Genomic DNA, 16,221 nt, shown 5'->3' with positions numbered 1-16,221 from the left:
ATTTTCGTTGTTTTTATTATTGAAATATGTTTTACAAAAACATAAATTGTTGAATGTTTGATCTTTCAGGCTGGCTCCTTTTTTGTACACAAAGGGCCTAGCCGGGTAAGATGGTGAAAAGTGCCCCCAGCTCGATTTAAATTCCATATAGGCCACTTTGTAGCACATATAGAGGAACTCACTTTCTGAAATTTTTAGCCCCCTAGGTGGTCACGTGACCCCCCTAGAGCCTAATTAGGCTTTTTATGTTTTTATTTTTTATCTCAGCCGCATCAAGAAAAAGCCAAAAACGTTATTTAAAAAAGTTGTAAGTTTCAAAAAGATCTATATGAAAAAATTTTTTTTTATTTTTTTGGCGGGAAATTCGAATTTTTAGAACAATTTTAAACTTTTAAATAACTCTGAAAAAAAAACTAAGACACTCGTTTTTACTAAAATCAATTATAATGTGTATTTTTGCACAGTCTTTCACGCTGAATTTTTTCAGATTTTTAAAATTGGTGAAACGTACCTTTAAAAATAAAAAACCACATTTTTTGGGTTTTTTTTTTTCGTTTTTTGATATAATTTTATATATGTTTTTCAAAAAATTGAACACCGTCACTAGAATAGGTAAAAAACTGAAAAATAATTGGGGTTTGCTTAATAAAAAATTTTTGTAACGCCATCCATTTTCAAGATACAGGGCGTTGAAGAAAACAAAATTTTACATATTTTTTACGATTTTCCCGAAACTACTGGCAACATTGTAATAAAACTTGGCAGGTTTTAAGAGGTAGTTATTGTGCATGTTTTGACATACAATTAACGATCTGATATTCATCATTGGCGCGCATAGGGGTAATGGTCTGAACTTTTCAAAGAAAAAAAGATAGTACGCCACTGACATATTTCAAATTAACAATCATTTTTGAATTCCTACTTAAATTTGCAATAAAAAATCTATCATCTTATTTTTTCACACGACGCGCCGTTTTGCTACAAAAAATAAAGTATCTTAACGCTTCCAAAGTATTTGAATTAATTTTGATAATGGATGTAATACCAGTTTATTATGTAGATGTAGAAATTACTAGAAGTTCGAATACTTTGTAAAGGTTAAGATCTTTTATTTTTTGAATAAAAATGGCGCGTCGTATGAAAAAATAAGAAGATACATTTTTTGTCACAAATTGAACGAGGAATTCAAAAACGATTGTTAATTTGAAATATGTCAGTGGCGTACTACCTTTATTCTTTAAAAAGTTCAGACCATTACCCCTATGCGCGCCAATGATGAATATCAAATCCTTAATTGTATATCAAAACATGCACAATAACTACCTCTTAAAACTTGCTAAGTTTTATTACAATGTTGCCAGTAGTTTCGGGAAAATCGTAAAAAATATGTAAAATTTTGTTTTCTTCAACGCCCTGTATCTTGAAAATGGATGGCGTTACAAAAATTTTTTATTAAGCAAACCCCAATTATTTTTCAGTTTTTTACCTATTCTAGTGACGGTGTTAAATTTTTTGAAAAATATGTATAAAATTGTATCAAAAAACGAAAAAAAAAACCGAAAAAATGCGGTTTTTTATTTTTAAAGGTACGTTTCACCAATTTTAAAAATATGAAAAAATTCAGGGTGAAAGACTGTGCAAAAATACACATTATAATTGATTTTCGTAAAAACGAGTGTCTTAGGTTTTTTTTCAGAGTTATTTAAAAGTTTAAAATTGTTCTAAAAATTCGAATTTCCCGCCAAAAAAATAAAAAAAAATTTTTTCATATAGATCTTTTTGAAACTTACAACTTTTTTAAATAAAGTTTTTGGCTAGCTCTTGATGCGGCTGAGATAAAAAATAAAAACATAAAAAGCCTAATTAGGCTCTAGGGGGGTCACGTGACCACCTAGGGGGCTAAAAATTTCAGAAAGTGAGTTGCTCTATATGTTCTAAAAAGTGGCCTATATGGAATTTAAATCGAGCTGGGGGCACTTTTCACCATCTTACCCGGCTAGGCCCTTTGCTGAAGTTGAAAACGCACTTTCTGTTGATGTAGATCTGATGCTTTTTAGCGAAGTGAGTAATTTTTTAAACTTCAGGTCAGCTGATTTGCACTAATCTAATACCGTATTAAATGTCCTATATACTAATTCTTCATAAACATAATTTTAATTCAAAATAAATATTTATGTTATAATTCTGGATGCTTCAAAATGAATCGGATCGTCGCATAAACAAAATAATGTTTATGCTGACGGATGTGATACATTCTGATTTTACCCCAAAATTGGAAAGTTTAACCCGGGAGCAGTCGCGCCAAAAACTCTAACATTTTATCCTCTTCCGCGATAATTTGAAGAAAAATTTTGTATCATAACTTTTCACTCGTAAGTGCCTCGAGGAAGATTGTAGTAATGCGTGAGAATTAAAAAAAAAAATTTAAGTTTTTTTTGTCAAATTTACGGCTTTGGTGAGAACCAATTAGCTTTAAAATTGTTAGAAATAGATATTTTTAACATAACAAGTCAATAAAAATATTATACAATAGAAATTTCTTTTAAATTCGCATTCTGAGATTTTTTCTCATTTTCAATATAATTGAAAAATAAATATTTTAAGTGAAACGATTTAAAATGATTATTAAGCAGAGATAATAATTGTATCAGAATCATTTATTCATTGTGTTAGTAATATCTCCGCTCATAATTTAAAATAAAATATTTTAAAATCCCGGAAAATCTGTAAAAATTCCCGGGAATCGGGATTTCCATTTTTTACTGATTTCCCGGGAAATGTGTCCCGGGAATGCAGCTCTAGTCTGAGAAAGATGAATAAAGAAATGGAAATCTTAAATACCAGCATAGGAAGACGCAGAATATCGCGCAACCTGAGAGAATGGTACAGATGTACCGAGTGTCCCAATAAGAATGGCTCTCGGCCATATCTCAGGAACCGTTTATAGTACAGCTTTGGGAAAAAAATTTTTATAACAAAAGTTGCCTCGAGAAAAGCCTGGAAATTATTTTCATATTTGTAAGTCCACCGCTAGAGGGCGTAATTGAATATCAAAAATTTTAAAATCAAAATTTTGCAAAATTTACATAATGAAAGGGCACTGAAAATCCGATCATCGTATTCTGCGCAAAATTCTGCGAATATTTGATTTCACAAGTGTAACTCTACCTTTGCAAATAAGAGGTGGGGGTGAGTGGGAACCTTGTTATGAAAAATGGCTGTAAGTCCGGTTCGGCTTAAACGACTTTTGAAAATTTGGTCTCGTTGAAAACAGATCTTTGTCGCTAATGTAAGAGTTATAATTACGAAACAGCCTAGTAAGTAATATGCCAGCTAGGGGGCGCTATTTTATGTTTTTCAGAAATCTAGTTTTCTCTGGAAAATATTAAATACAAGTATGCACTTTTAACCCTGTATTATAAAATTAGACCAAATTATCAACAGAATATCGAAAACCGCATGTCGATACCTTTTTTCTATCTCGAGATATCTTAAGAAACGTATAAATTGTAAACAAACTGATAATGTCACCGGTAAACGAAGTTAAGGAAATCAAAGTGAAAACGGGTAGTGTGCTATGGAAACAAATTAGAGCAGGACACTTGCGGAGTGCCGACAGAAGTGAATATTTCTCATAGATTCAATTATATTGGGTTCGATTCAATTCGATTCATTTAATTGGATTTAATTTTATTTATTATAATTATGCTTATAATTTAGTATATTTAAAATATACCCAATTTAATACATAATATAATATATGGTTTGTGAAACGTAGGAAAGAGTTTGAAAATCTTACAATCGCTGAAATTTTTAAACTTTTTGCTACGTTTTACAAACTGTACTAGTGATTTTACTCATTAATTTTAGAATTAACAAACTTTCAAAAGAAGTTTTACTTCAAATTTGATAGTGAATTTAATTATTATTATATAAAATGAATAGGATGTTTAAAAATACAATTTGAGGATAAGCAGGTTGAAAGGAATAATTTAATCAACAAATTTAAAAAAGTCACTTTTGTATAATGGCCTCCCCTTTAATGAGAGTATCTAAAAATAAATGAACTCTTCCATGCATTATTTACGATTAAAATTTACAAGAAGTATTTACTATACTTCATCAGTAATTAAACTTTAAATTAAAAAATATCGGTTACATTATTAAGAAACATAATAATTTAAAGCTTTATGTATCTTTATATCTTATTAATCCTAATTTTAACGGGTAAAATCACTAGTATATAATATTATGTATTAAATTAGGTATATATTATATATATTTATTTTAAATTATAGATATAATATATATTAAATAAAATTAAATCTAATCGAATGGAATCTAATTGAATCAAACGAATATAATCGAATCTATAATAAGTATTCACTTCTGTCGGCATTTCGCAAGTGTCACGCTTTAATTTTTTTTCCACAGCACACTACTTGCTTCCATTTTGATTTCCGTAACTTCGTTTACAGGAGACATCATCAGTTATGTTTAAAAATTAACACGTTTCTTAAGATATCTCGAGATAGAAAAAAGGTATCGACATGCGGTTTTCGATATTCTGTTGATAATTTGGTCTAATTTTGTAATACAGGATTAAAAGTGCATACTTGTATTTAATATTTTCCAAAGAAAACTAGATTTCTGAAAAACATAAAATAGCGCCCCCTAGCTGGCATATTACTTACTAGGCTGTTTCGTAATTATAACTCTTACATTAACGAAAAAGATCTGTTTTCAACGAGACCAAGTTTGCAAAAATCAATTAAGCAGAACCGGACTTACAGTCATTTTTCATAACAAGGTTCCCACTCACCCCCACCTCTTATTTACAAAGGTAGAGTTACACTTGTGAAATCAAATATTCGCAGAATTTTGCGGAGAATACGATGATTGGATTTTCAGTGCCCTTTCATTATGAAAATTTTGTAAAATTTTGATTTTTCAATTTTTGACATTCAATTACGCCCTCTAGCGGTGGACTTACAAATATGAAATTAATTTCCAGGCTTTCTCGAGGTAACTTTTGTTATAAAATTTTTTTTTCCAAAGCTGTACTATAAACAGTTCCTGAGATATGGCCGAGAGCCATTCTTATTGGGACACCCGGTGAATTGGGATACACAGCATCTCAATAAACATCATATTACAAATAAACCTTTTAATAATTAAATGCCCGTGGTAATGTTTGTTTAATAAATACGAGTAACCTAGTTTTGCATGCTAGTATTTGATACAAGGTCGAGTTGCAATAATATTCAGTGGGTGTTTATTAACAGTCAGCACTTTAAATTACGGTCACCTCGGCTTACCAAAACAGTAAATAAACAATAACCGACTTTAATTATATTTTTTACGAGAACAGATAAATCAATTAGCAGTTGAGATTCGACGGGGTAACATCGATTTCAAGTAAATAATATACCACCAGTTATTTTCTGTGATATATTTAACGTGTAAATAAATGTCTTAACAACGAACTATAGTTACTACATCAACCCTCATAGTCGGGGTAACCACCCCTCAGTATCCAGGGTGGCTCAGAAGGCGGGAGCCACCATACCGGTACATCAAATAAACTTTTCAAAGCAGTCGTCTCTAAAGTCAGAATAGACACTTAAAGAAAAAGAAGAAGAAGGGGCCACGAGAAGCACGCTTTGATTAACGCTGATCTACAGCTTCATTCTTGCTAGGAACATACCGAACAATTTGAAAAGAACGGAAACAAATTTTATACATATTTTTTTGTAGTGATTTTATGTAGTGACAGCATTTTAGAAATATTGTAAAATATTATTTTGTAAGTTTGGATGGGTATCTTACCTTTAGCTAAAAATTCAAACATTAATGAGAACTCCGACAGCTGATCCCTTGGTTTATGCTGTACGTTATGGAAACTGTATGGATCACTTCCACCCCAAGCGAACTGCCTCTCGTAGGCGAGTTTATTTTGGAGTTCTTGTAACTTTTTATGTTCCTTGTGCTTCCTCGGTTTAATTGGCTTGGGAGGTTTCTCCTTTTTAACTTTCTCGATTTTCTGTTCCTTGGAAAGATACTCGTGATCGTTAAGAGCACTTTGAGCAGAAAGTTGTTGTACAGGCTGGTCTTTCTGGGGCTGATCGACGGTTTCTTTCTCTGAACTTTGTATACAATAGGAGTGCTCGTTAAATACCTAAAAATAAACAGAAATGAAAATTTCCAAATGAAGTTAAAAACGTTACATGGAATACAATATATATGAGTTTTTGTTTTGTAACTTTTACAAGAAAAATGTAGACTCTGTTCCACTTAAATAAAAATGTATCACCAAAATCAATGACAACCATTTTAGACTACAAGACTATATTTACACAAGTGTAAAAAAAATAAGGCTTGTTCTTTAGGTGCCTCTTGCATTACTGAAAAAAAAATTTTTTGAAACGTTTATTCAGCAATCTGCTAGTTATAAAAATTCTAACAATAAAAAAAAAATTGACGTTAGAGAGGTCAGTCCAATGACTGGACCTCTAGGATGGAACAAACATGACATTCCGATAATATGCTACATACAAACATACATTTTACATTTACAAACAATACATATATCTAAAACATAAACCCAATTACGGTGAGTTATAAAACTTAATTATAAATAAGGTCCAGTGGATTTTTACGTTTTAGTCTGTGAGTTTGTTGACTATTATCAAGCAAGTTTATTGCCAGGGTAATTGGATGGCTTTCTAGGCGTTTTATGTACCGAACACTGCACTGAACTATCACTTCACTGATCGTAGGTACTTCTAGATCACAATAAATGTCTTTGTTTGACACGAACCGTGGGGCGTCTGTTATAGAGCGTAACACTTTGGATTGTAATCTTTCCATTATGGATATGTTGGATTTTGCTGCTGTACCCCATAGCTGGATCCCATAGGTCCAGACCGGTTTGAGTATTATATTGTATACCAACAGTTTGTTCCTTATAGACAACTTCGATGTTCTGCCTAGTATCCAATAATGTTTACGAAATTTTAAATTTAACTGTTGGCGCTTGTTCCATATATGTGTTCTCCATGTCAAAGTTTTGTCCAGGTGCATACCAAGGTATTTAGCGCTTTCGGCTTGTGGAATTGCTTTATTATTTATTTCTATATTGGGCGATATTTTACGACATTTTGTAAATATGATATGTTGTGATTTTGATTCATTGATCTTTATTCGTCATTTCTTTGTCCACTTGTTCCTAATATGCTTTTGAAGAGATTCAGTAGCTGTTGCGGGGTTTTCATCTGTGACTAACTTAGCTGTGTCGTCTGCGCATGTTGTAGTCGTTACATTTTCGTTTGTTGGTATATCGTGTGTAAATATTAAATATAATATAGGACCCAGAACACTACCTTGAGGGACTCCAGATCGTATAGGGTAGATTTTTTATGTATCTGCTTCATGCTTGACACGGTAGTACCTTTCTTCTAAATATGATTTTAGTATAGTAAACATTGAATCAGGAACGATCATTTTTATTTTGAAGAGCAACCCTTCGTGTCAGACTTTATCAAAAGCCTGACTGACGTCAAGAAAAAATGCAGAACAGTACTTTTTTCTTCAAAAGTTTTATTTACTATATCAACGACTCTATGAACTTGTTCTATTGTTGAATGCTTCTCTCCGAAACCAAACTGGTGATCCGGAAAAAGATTGTTATCAGTTATTATCTTCATTAGCCTGGTCGCTATTAGCTTCTCAAATAGTTTAGCTAGTACCGGTAAGAGACTAATAGGACGATAAGAGGTATGCTCGTGAGGTGGTTTACCATGTTTATGGATCATTATTATATCAGCAATTTTCCATTGCGTTGGTACAATTTTGAGCCTTATTGCGGCGTTGAATAGTTGTGTTATTATAACTACACCTTTATCTGGTACCTTTTAAGATAGTTCCTGTTATAAGGTCATAGCCAGGAGTAGGGCTTACAATACCGAACTAAAATCTGAATACCGGTATTTGATATTTGAAATTTGAAATATCGGGATACCGGTATTAAAACCGGTATTCTTATGCCTAGTCTAATTTCTAAAATTTGTTAACTGCTCAGACTTTGAAAATACTCTTTCGGAAGGTACTGATGTTGCAGGTATTGACAAATAATATTTAATAGCCAAATAATAAACTCACGGAAAGTGGATTTGTATTTTTTCCAAAATTCCATCGGGTTAATTTTTCTTGCAAAGTGTGGCATTTCGAAAGAAAATGTGGCATTGGGTAGTAGACGTAAAACATAAACACTCGCTTTATATTGCCGACACCGCCGCTTCTCGATGTTGCCATACTTGGATCGGTGTATGTGTAATCTAATAAATATGCCTGATATAGATTTTAATACAACGAAATTGATTCTTTATCTTCAAAAAAAATTCTTGTAACTAATTAATATTATTTTAAATTAGATTTATATTGAGCATAAATTCAATTTTTATCAACTAATGTTATACCAAAATACCGGTATTTTTAGATAAATACCGGTTTTTAATACCGGACAAAAATCGTCCAGGATTCCGGTATTCGGGATCCCGGAATCCCGGTATTGTAAGCCCTAGCCAGGAGCTTTTTTGGTTTTTAATCTATATTGAATAGTATTTTTTACATCTCTTTTTGTTACTTATTTAATTTGCTCACTTGGCTGTTGGATTGTTGCTAGACTTTCATAGATAGCCTCATCTTCTTCAGCACTGACAGAGGGTAGAGGTTGAAAAACTTCTTCAAGATATTTTCCAAATGCCTCTGCTTTTTCTTGATCTGTTCTCGACCATGAGCCATCTGGATTTCTTAATGCTGGTATGTGTTTACTGGGTTGTTTTAATTTCCTGGTGGCCTTCCAAAGTGAATAATCGGTATCTGCTGTTGGTGTTAAATTTTGAAGATAATTTTCGATGTAGGAGTTTTTGTGCTGTAGTATTGTATTTTTCAGCTGTCTTGCGGCTCTATTGTAGTTCATTTTTTCTTGATGCTGCCTTGTGTTTTGCCATATCTTTCTTAGTCTCCTCTTCTCTTTAATTTGGTTTCTTATATTAATAGGATTGTTTCTTTTATTCTGTGTATCTTTACATTCTGGAGTGGCATTCCAAGCAGCTTCTTGGAGAAGTGTAGTAAATTCGTATACTGCCAATTCAAGTTTATCTTTTGTTTTGAGAGAAATATTAAGGTTTATTTTTTGATGTATTTCTTCCCTGAACTCATTCCAGTCGGTTTTATGATTGTGCAGTTTTGCTGGACGTTCCTTCTCAAGAAATCTTGAATTAGCGTCGCTATTACGGGGGTATGGTCTGAAGCAATTTCATAATTTGGTACAATATTTAGATAGCCTTCTCCAAAACCTTTGCTTACAAAAAAGTCAAGACAGTCCGGAAGTCTACTAGGGTCAGTGGGCCAGTAAATAGGTGTGTAACTAGATAAGTGTTTGAGACTGAAAATTGGCCATCATTAACAACTCTATACTCTTTTTTTAGTGGCGAATGTGTATCCATTTGAGCCACGAGCATTTTGTCTTCGTGGATCCTTTCATATATTATTAGACGTAGAAGGTTACATTTTTTCATTTTCTTACGTTCTATGTCATTAAAACATACTAAAATATACTCAGCTCAATTTTAACCCACCACCACTCTCACAGTCCCCCACCCTATAGTCCTTTTCATGACCATTTTTCAGTGCGTAACAGTTTTTCGATTTCTCTCTAACGCATTAAATTGTATGTGACAGAAAAAAGGCACGTCGCTGATTACAGACATTTATAACATTTATTCTAGTTATTCTAGTTGTCGATAGATGGCGCCATAATCAAAAAATAATTATTTATTAAATAAAATAATAATATTATCAATATAATCTGTACAATTTATAAGACTACACAAATCAAATAAAATACCATTTTATAAATGCAATAGACACAATTGATTTGTTTTTATTCCAAATTGAAAATAAAATGTGACAACTGCCAGATTTAACTAACATGTCATGTCAGAATAAATGTCATAAATGTGTATTATCACGGACTTACCTTTTTTTCTATAATTTGTGACGCACTGAAAAATGGTCATGAAAAGGAGAATACCACCTAAAACGCTATCTTTTCGTTTTTATATTTTTTTTTTCGGAGGGTTGCAATCAATTTAAAAGATTCAAAAAATTCGCACGCACAGTTGAAGCTTTTACAAAACTTGTCTATTTTTATAGACGCGTAGGTTGAGTGTACATAACCTAAAATTGCATTTTTTTCTTTCGAAAAAGGCGTATAACTTTTTTGGAGATGTCTGCAGGTGTTTTTTTTTAAATTTTATGTATTATATAAAAAATATTTCTGATTTTTCCGTAAAATGCGCCACCTCAAAGAAATACTCGTTTTTGAGTGGTTTTGGGGGATTTTCTCCATTTTATAGACTTAAAAAATGGATCAAATCAAGTATTTTTTCATTGGTTTATATCAGCTGAAGTAGCTGAATCCTTTAGGACATTCAAAAATTGACCGAAACACCTTTAAAGACTAAAAAACATGATTTTGCGGGCTTTTTAAGGATTTTTGCGATTTTTTGCGAGGTTAATCATATTTTTGAGATCGATATAACCTGAATTAATTTTTTCATTTTTTTTTTACGTTTAGTCTGTTTAATAAAAAATAAGACTCAGCGCATTTAGTGTCTAGGGTAAGGAGGAGGAGGGTGGTTGGCTAAAATTGCGCCGAGTGTTATTATTTAATCGCATGGAACTTGAAAAAAATTGAATTCTGGGAGTGAGGGCATTTTGCCTATCTTAACGGGATACTTTTTCCCCAAGATATCCCACGCTACATTTTTTAACAATGCTTGTATCTTCTCTATCGGCTTCCATAATTTGTAACACACTTTCATTCGCTCTACATTCTAGCCATGAGATTTTTAACTTTCTTTGGAATATCCACATTTACAAGGTCTCCAGTGATCTCATAATATTGACATGTAAGGTTCGTGTGTTACCATTCAGTCATATGAAATAAGTAAATATAAAAATATGAATCCCTCTAATTGGCTGTATACCATAATAAAAATTACTTAAGAAGTAAAAAATCTTCCTCTGAAAATGGTATATAATTATAAAAAAAATGTTGTTCTGAAGCTATTTCCTTGTGGCATTTTTATGATTAACTATTTAGATGGGAAATAAGCCAGAATTAAATTGAAAAAATAATTTTATTAACGTTTCGACGCCCAAATCGGGTGTCGTTGTCAAAATACTATTAGATTAAACAAAAATGTTGTTGCTAAGTAAAAAAATTCTTCTAATAATTTATTTAATCTGACTCATTTATATTGGCAATTCAGACGTATATTATACATTTTAAAGTAGAAGACTTTAAAATGATATCGCCAATATTTATGAGTTGCGTTCCTGGGACGACTTTATTAAAAGATAGTTCATTCGATTACATGAAATCAATCCCAACTCAAGCATATCCGTCACAAAAAAATCATAGCATGTGATCTGCCTTTAAAAAGGCAACCAAATGCAACGATGACAGTAAAATTCTCGCGTTAGAGATTCCATAATAAAACACAATAGGAAATAAATTCAACATTTCAACAACATTCAAAACAACAAACACATTGAGATCTATTCTATCTAAAACTAAACCTAACAATGAACAAGAACGAACAAAGAATTGCATTTATAAAATACCTTGTCAATGCGAACAATTTAATTTAGGTGAAACATCAAGACCATTAAATGTTAGAATAAATGAACATCAGTCTTATATTAAAAATAGAGAATTTGATAGATCTGAAATATGTCAACACGCATGGGATAATGAACATAGAGTTCAGTGGAGAGATTCAAGTATTGTCCTTTTCATGATCATTTTTCAGTGCGTCACAAATGATAGGAAAAAGGGTAAGTCCGTGATAATACACATTTATGACATTTATTCTAACATGACATTTTAGTTAAATCTGACAGTTGTCACATTTTATTTTCAATTTAGAATAAAAACAAATCAAATGTGTTTCTTGCATTTATAAAATGGTATTTTCTTTGATTTGTATAGTCTTATAAATTATACAGATTATATTTGTAATATTATTATCTAATTAAAAAAAATTATTTTTTTAAATTATGGCGCCATCTATCGACAACTAGAATAATCACAGAACTAGAAGTAATCACCGACGTGCCTTTTTTCTGTCATATACAATTGAATACGTTAGAAAGAAATCGAAAAACTGTGACGCACTGAAAGATGATCATGAGAAAAAGAATATAGTCCTGAAAGAATCAGATAGTAAAAAGAGAAAAATCAAAGAAGCGGCTCTAATTATGCTAAATGAAACCAATTGTGTCGCAAATTCCTCGGTAGAATGCGGTTATCCATACTGAAAGAGGAAGTCAATAGAAAGAAAATACCACTATTAGTAAATCAATAACATATCGAGTTACATATCGAGAGTACATATTTTATATTTTAGTATTACTTATTGTATATCTATGTATTATTAATATTATTTATAATTTAAACATTTATTAGTCATATTATATATAAACATATTAAAGTCAGCATTTGGTATTAGTTTCTGAAAGTAAATTAAATGTAAGACCATATACTTACGATCTCGGGATAGTATCATGAGTTTTTTTTCCTGCTTTTCCCTCGTGATTTACTATGGAATCTCTAACGCGAGAATTTTACTGTCATCGTTGTATTTGGTTGTCTTTTTAAAGACAAATCACATGCTATGATTTTTTGTGACGGATATTCTTGAGTTGGGATTGATTTCATGTAATCGAATGAACAATCTTTTAATAAAGTCGTCCCAGGAACGCAACTCATAAATATTGGAGATATCATTTTAAAGTCTTCTACTTTAAAATGTATAATATACGTCTGAATTGCCAATATAAATGAGTCAGATTAAATAAATTATTAGAAGAATTTTTTTACTTAGCAACAACATTTTTGTTTAATTTAATAGTATTTGGTATTTTGGGCCTGACACCCGATTTGGGCGTCGAAACGTTAATAATAGTTATTTATGGAACAGTTCGTGAAGTATGCTTTTTGCGAACGCACGCGATTTTTAGAGCACGAGCGACAACGGAGCGAGTGCTATAAATCGCGTAAGTTCACAAAAAGTACTTCACGCACAGTTTCATACAATATTTTATCTACGATAAACAAATAAAAAAGCTGCAACTCTTCGTCATTGGAATTCATTTCTATTCTACAATTTTTAGAACTTTGACATTTAAAAATTCTAACTACTTTCAAACCACAAAACTGTCAAAACTTTTGTTGTAATTGATTGCTCATATTGTCATCACCATGACAACGCGAAAGTTAAGGATTGTCACCATGACAACTCGAACGTTACAAACAGTGCGAAAAAGTAAATCCCATTTAAAATACATTGTTACTTCATGCACACTTTAAATCCTTCACGCACTGCGCTATCTATAATGACAGTTTTCACAAACTAAAAACTTATACATAATATGACATAGAGTAGATAAAATTAATTTTTCAATTTAATTGTGGCTTATTTCCCAGTTAATAATATTAAAAAAATGTTTCTAAAAAAGATCCAAAAATACAAAGTACATCACAAACGTTTTCGGACTAGTCCATCATCAGGTTAGACCTAGAAATAAGTAAACCACTGTATAATACTGAAAAAGTTGAAATTTTGACTGTTGAAAAGGTTAAGAAAATTAAAACGTGTGGTTACTTACTCCAGATCCAAAGCATTTGAAACTAGCTACAGAGTTAGGACCTTTCAAAAACAACATTTGAGCCATCTAGGCTACATTGAAAGCGGCAATAAGTCAATGTTTAAAGAATAAATTATTTTTATTTTAAAATGGTGTCTTCTTCTTTTGCTTTAAACTTCATGGTTATGGTTGGAGACAACAGGGAACGGACTGACTGAAATTTGACATTTAACTAATTATTGACAAGACCAATAATTAGTTAAATGGGTCTTGTCAATAATTACATATATCCATATTTGATTGTTTCAATTATAAAAAACACTGTAATACGTTGATACTAAATGGAGTCTAAACAAAAAATGAATTGACAGAGTGAAATTACACTTGCTACACGCTCATACGAAGAGTGTATGTAAAAAAATCAAATTAGGCTACTAGAAACGCTCTCTCTTATCGAACCCCAAAACTTATTGAACAGCCTAGTATTTGGATAAATGTTGAAAATCAGTACTATTCAGTGGCGTGCGGTGATTTTTTCGAAAGGGGAAGCGATTCAATAAGGATATAAAAATATTTTCTTAAGGGTAGAGGGTCGAGCAACTTTCCACCTGATAACACTCTGATGCGCAGGGGCTCTATCAGCAAAGTACTTAATCATGTGAGACGTCCTGCGTACAAGGACTCACACACTAAATCCGTGACGCGTGAATGCGTGAGGCACTCTATTCCCGCTATTTCTAGTGACTAGTGACCTATCATTGATCTGTATTGCTAGCTCGGGCCTTGAGTCCTCGCGCCGGGCTTGGTTTTCTAAAGAAGAATCCTATTTAAAAAAAAAATATACTCCGAGGCATTTTCCACAACACACAACTTTCACTAAAATGACACTTATTTATACTCGAGGTCTATTCTCCTATCAACTTCTGATAATTGTTGAATGCAGTCTTTTTCAATGGATAATAGGGCTAACTTTCAAAGTCTGTCTTCGCTTGTTGAATTTCTTTTAAACTCTTAATTTGAAACTTTTAATGCATAATGCAAAACTTCGTTCAACTGATGCACTTGTGGCTGGGATAGTTAGTAGTACTAATTCACACAACTTGACCACTTCACACAGCGACTTATTTAAACCAGTAGTTATAAAGAAATCCCAGATTTCTGGGTATTTCTTTATCATTCATGTCAGTTGTTTCATAAATGATACTTAACTGAGAATGCAAAGCTGGGATATCAAAAAATTTTCATTATTTAATCCTAATGACATAAATTCCTCTGTGGGAAATTTTGATGAATTATAATTAGAAATATTAAGATTATATATAATTCTACAAATTTTAAATCGTTAAAATTTTGAAAGCTAGAATTCATTTGTTGTAGAATATTATCAAAAGGTCTCTTTGTTTCCTCTGTTTTCTCTGTCTCTCTGTCTCCGAAATTATTAATCTTCATTATTTTTCTTTCATGTTCAAACCCCATATGTTCAGTTTTATCCCAAATATTTTTAAACTGCTCTCGTTTTTTTAATTATCGTATTAATAAAGTCATCAATTTGTCTTATACAAAATGCAATACCATTTGATTTCTGTAAAATGTCAAATAAAAGATCAGTAAAAGGAAATATCTCTGCAAAAAATTTAAATCGAAACATTCTTTAAGCGAATGTATGTAATACCTAAGCACCCCTTAGCAGCAGTAACAGTCGGAGCATCTCACTTTCGGGAAGGCGATATAACGAGCGCTTCCATGGCATACCAAAATTCGCGCGACTAGTGGGTGCGGTCATTGAACCCTGACCAATTTTAAAAGGGACAACTGCATGACAAGCGGCGATTTTGAGATGCGCTTCTGCCAGGAGTGGACCAAATAGTTGAATTGTGTGCATATTGAGTTCGTTCGTACGCGATTAATTTTTAATATTTTTCAATGCCTATTGGCTAGGTAATATGTAGATTATTTGGATTATGGAAAAAAAATTATTATTAAATATTAATTAATAATGTATTTTCTTATATCGACAAATAAATAGGGAAGCGGCGCTTCCCCCGCTTCCATGGACCGCACGCCTCTGGTACTATTATTTCAGTAGTAAAGTAAATATTATAACCAGTATTAACTTACATGCTTATGTGGACTATCCTGTCCAGTAGGACTTTCGGGTTTTGTTTTCACCGTTACTACATCTCCGTTCAAATCCCTCTTCTTTTTCATTGATTGATCAATTTCTCTTTCATGAACCATTTCAATTTTTTCCTTTGGTTTTTCATCGAATATTTTGACCTCTTCGACGTGTCTACTTTGCGGTGGTTCGGGGTTTCGGACCTGTTGCAGAAGAGCGTCCCTCTCGGCTTCCAGTTCTTCCAGACTTTTGTCCATGACATCCTTACAGAATAAAAGCAATAAATAAAAGAAACTGATAAATTCGTATGGTTACCTATATCAATAATAATCCAGATAAATTCTGAAAAATTGAGATCAAGCCATATTATCACGCCATATAATCAT

The 16,221-nt window shown here is 32.0% G+C and overlaps 1 protein-coding gene across 2 annotated transcripts in view; it reads right to left on the bottom strand.

Moving 5' to 3' along the window:
• The window catches only part of LOC126882301 (histone-lysine N-methyltransferase SETD1), a 167,903-nt gene that overhangs the window by 39,260 nt on the left and 112,422 nt on the right, over positions 1 to 16,221 (bottom strand). For both annotated transcript variants that reach the window (XM_050647167.1, XM_050647168.1), the window contains exons 13-14: positions 15,838 to 16,098; positions 5,830 to 6,178 (exon numbers count right to left, since the gene is read on the bottom strand). In XM_050647167.1, the coding sequence (XP_050503124.1) occupies positions 5,830 to 6,178; positions 15,838 to 16,098 (610 nt within the window). The remainder of the gene's footprint in view (positions 1 to 5,829; positions 6,179 to 15,837; positions 16,099 to 16,221) is intronic.

Source organism: Diabrotica virgifera, chromosome 3 (assembly GCF_917563875.1).
Source record: "Diabrotica virgifera virgifera chromosome 3, PGI_DIABVI_V3a".
NCBI lineage: Eukaryota > Metazoa > Arthropoda > Insecta > Coleoptera > Chrysomelidae > Diabrotica > Diabrotica virgifera.
This window is presented reverse-complemented; position numbering and strand designations above follow the sequence as displayed.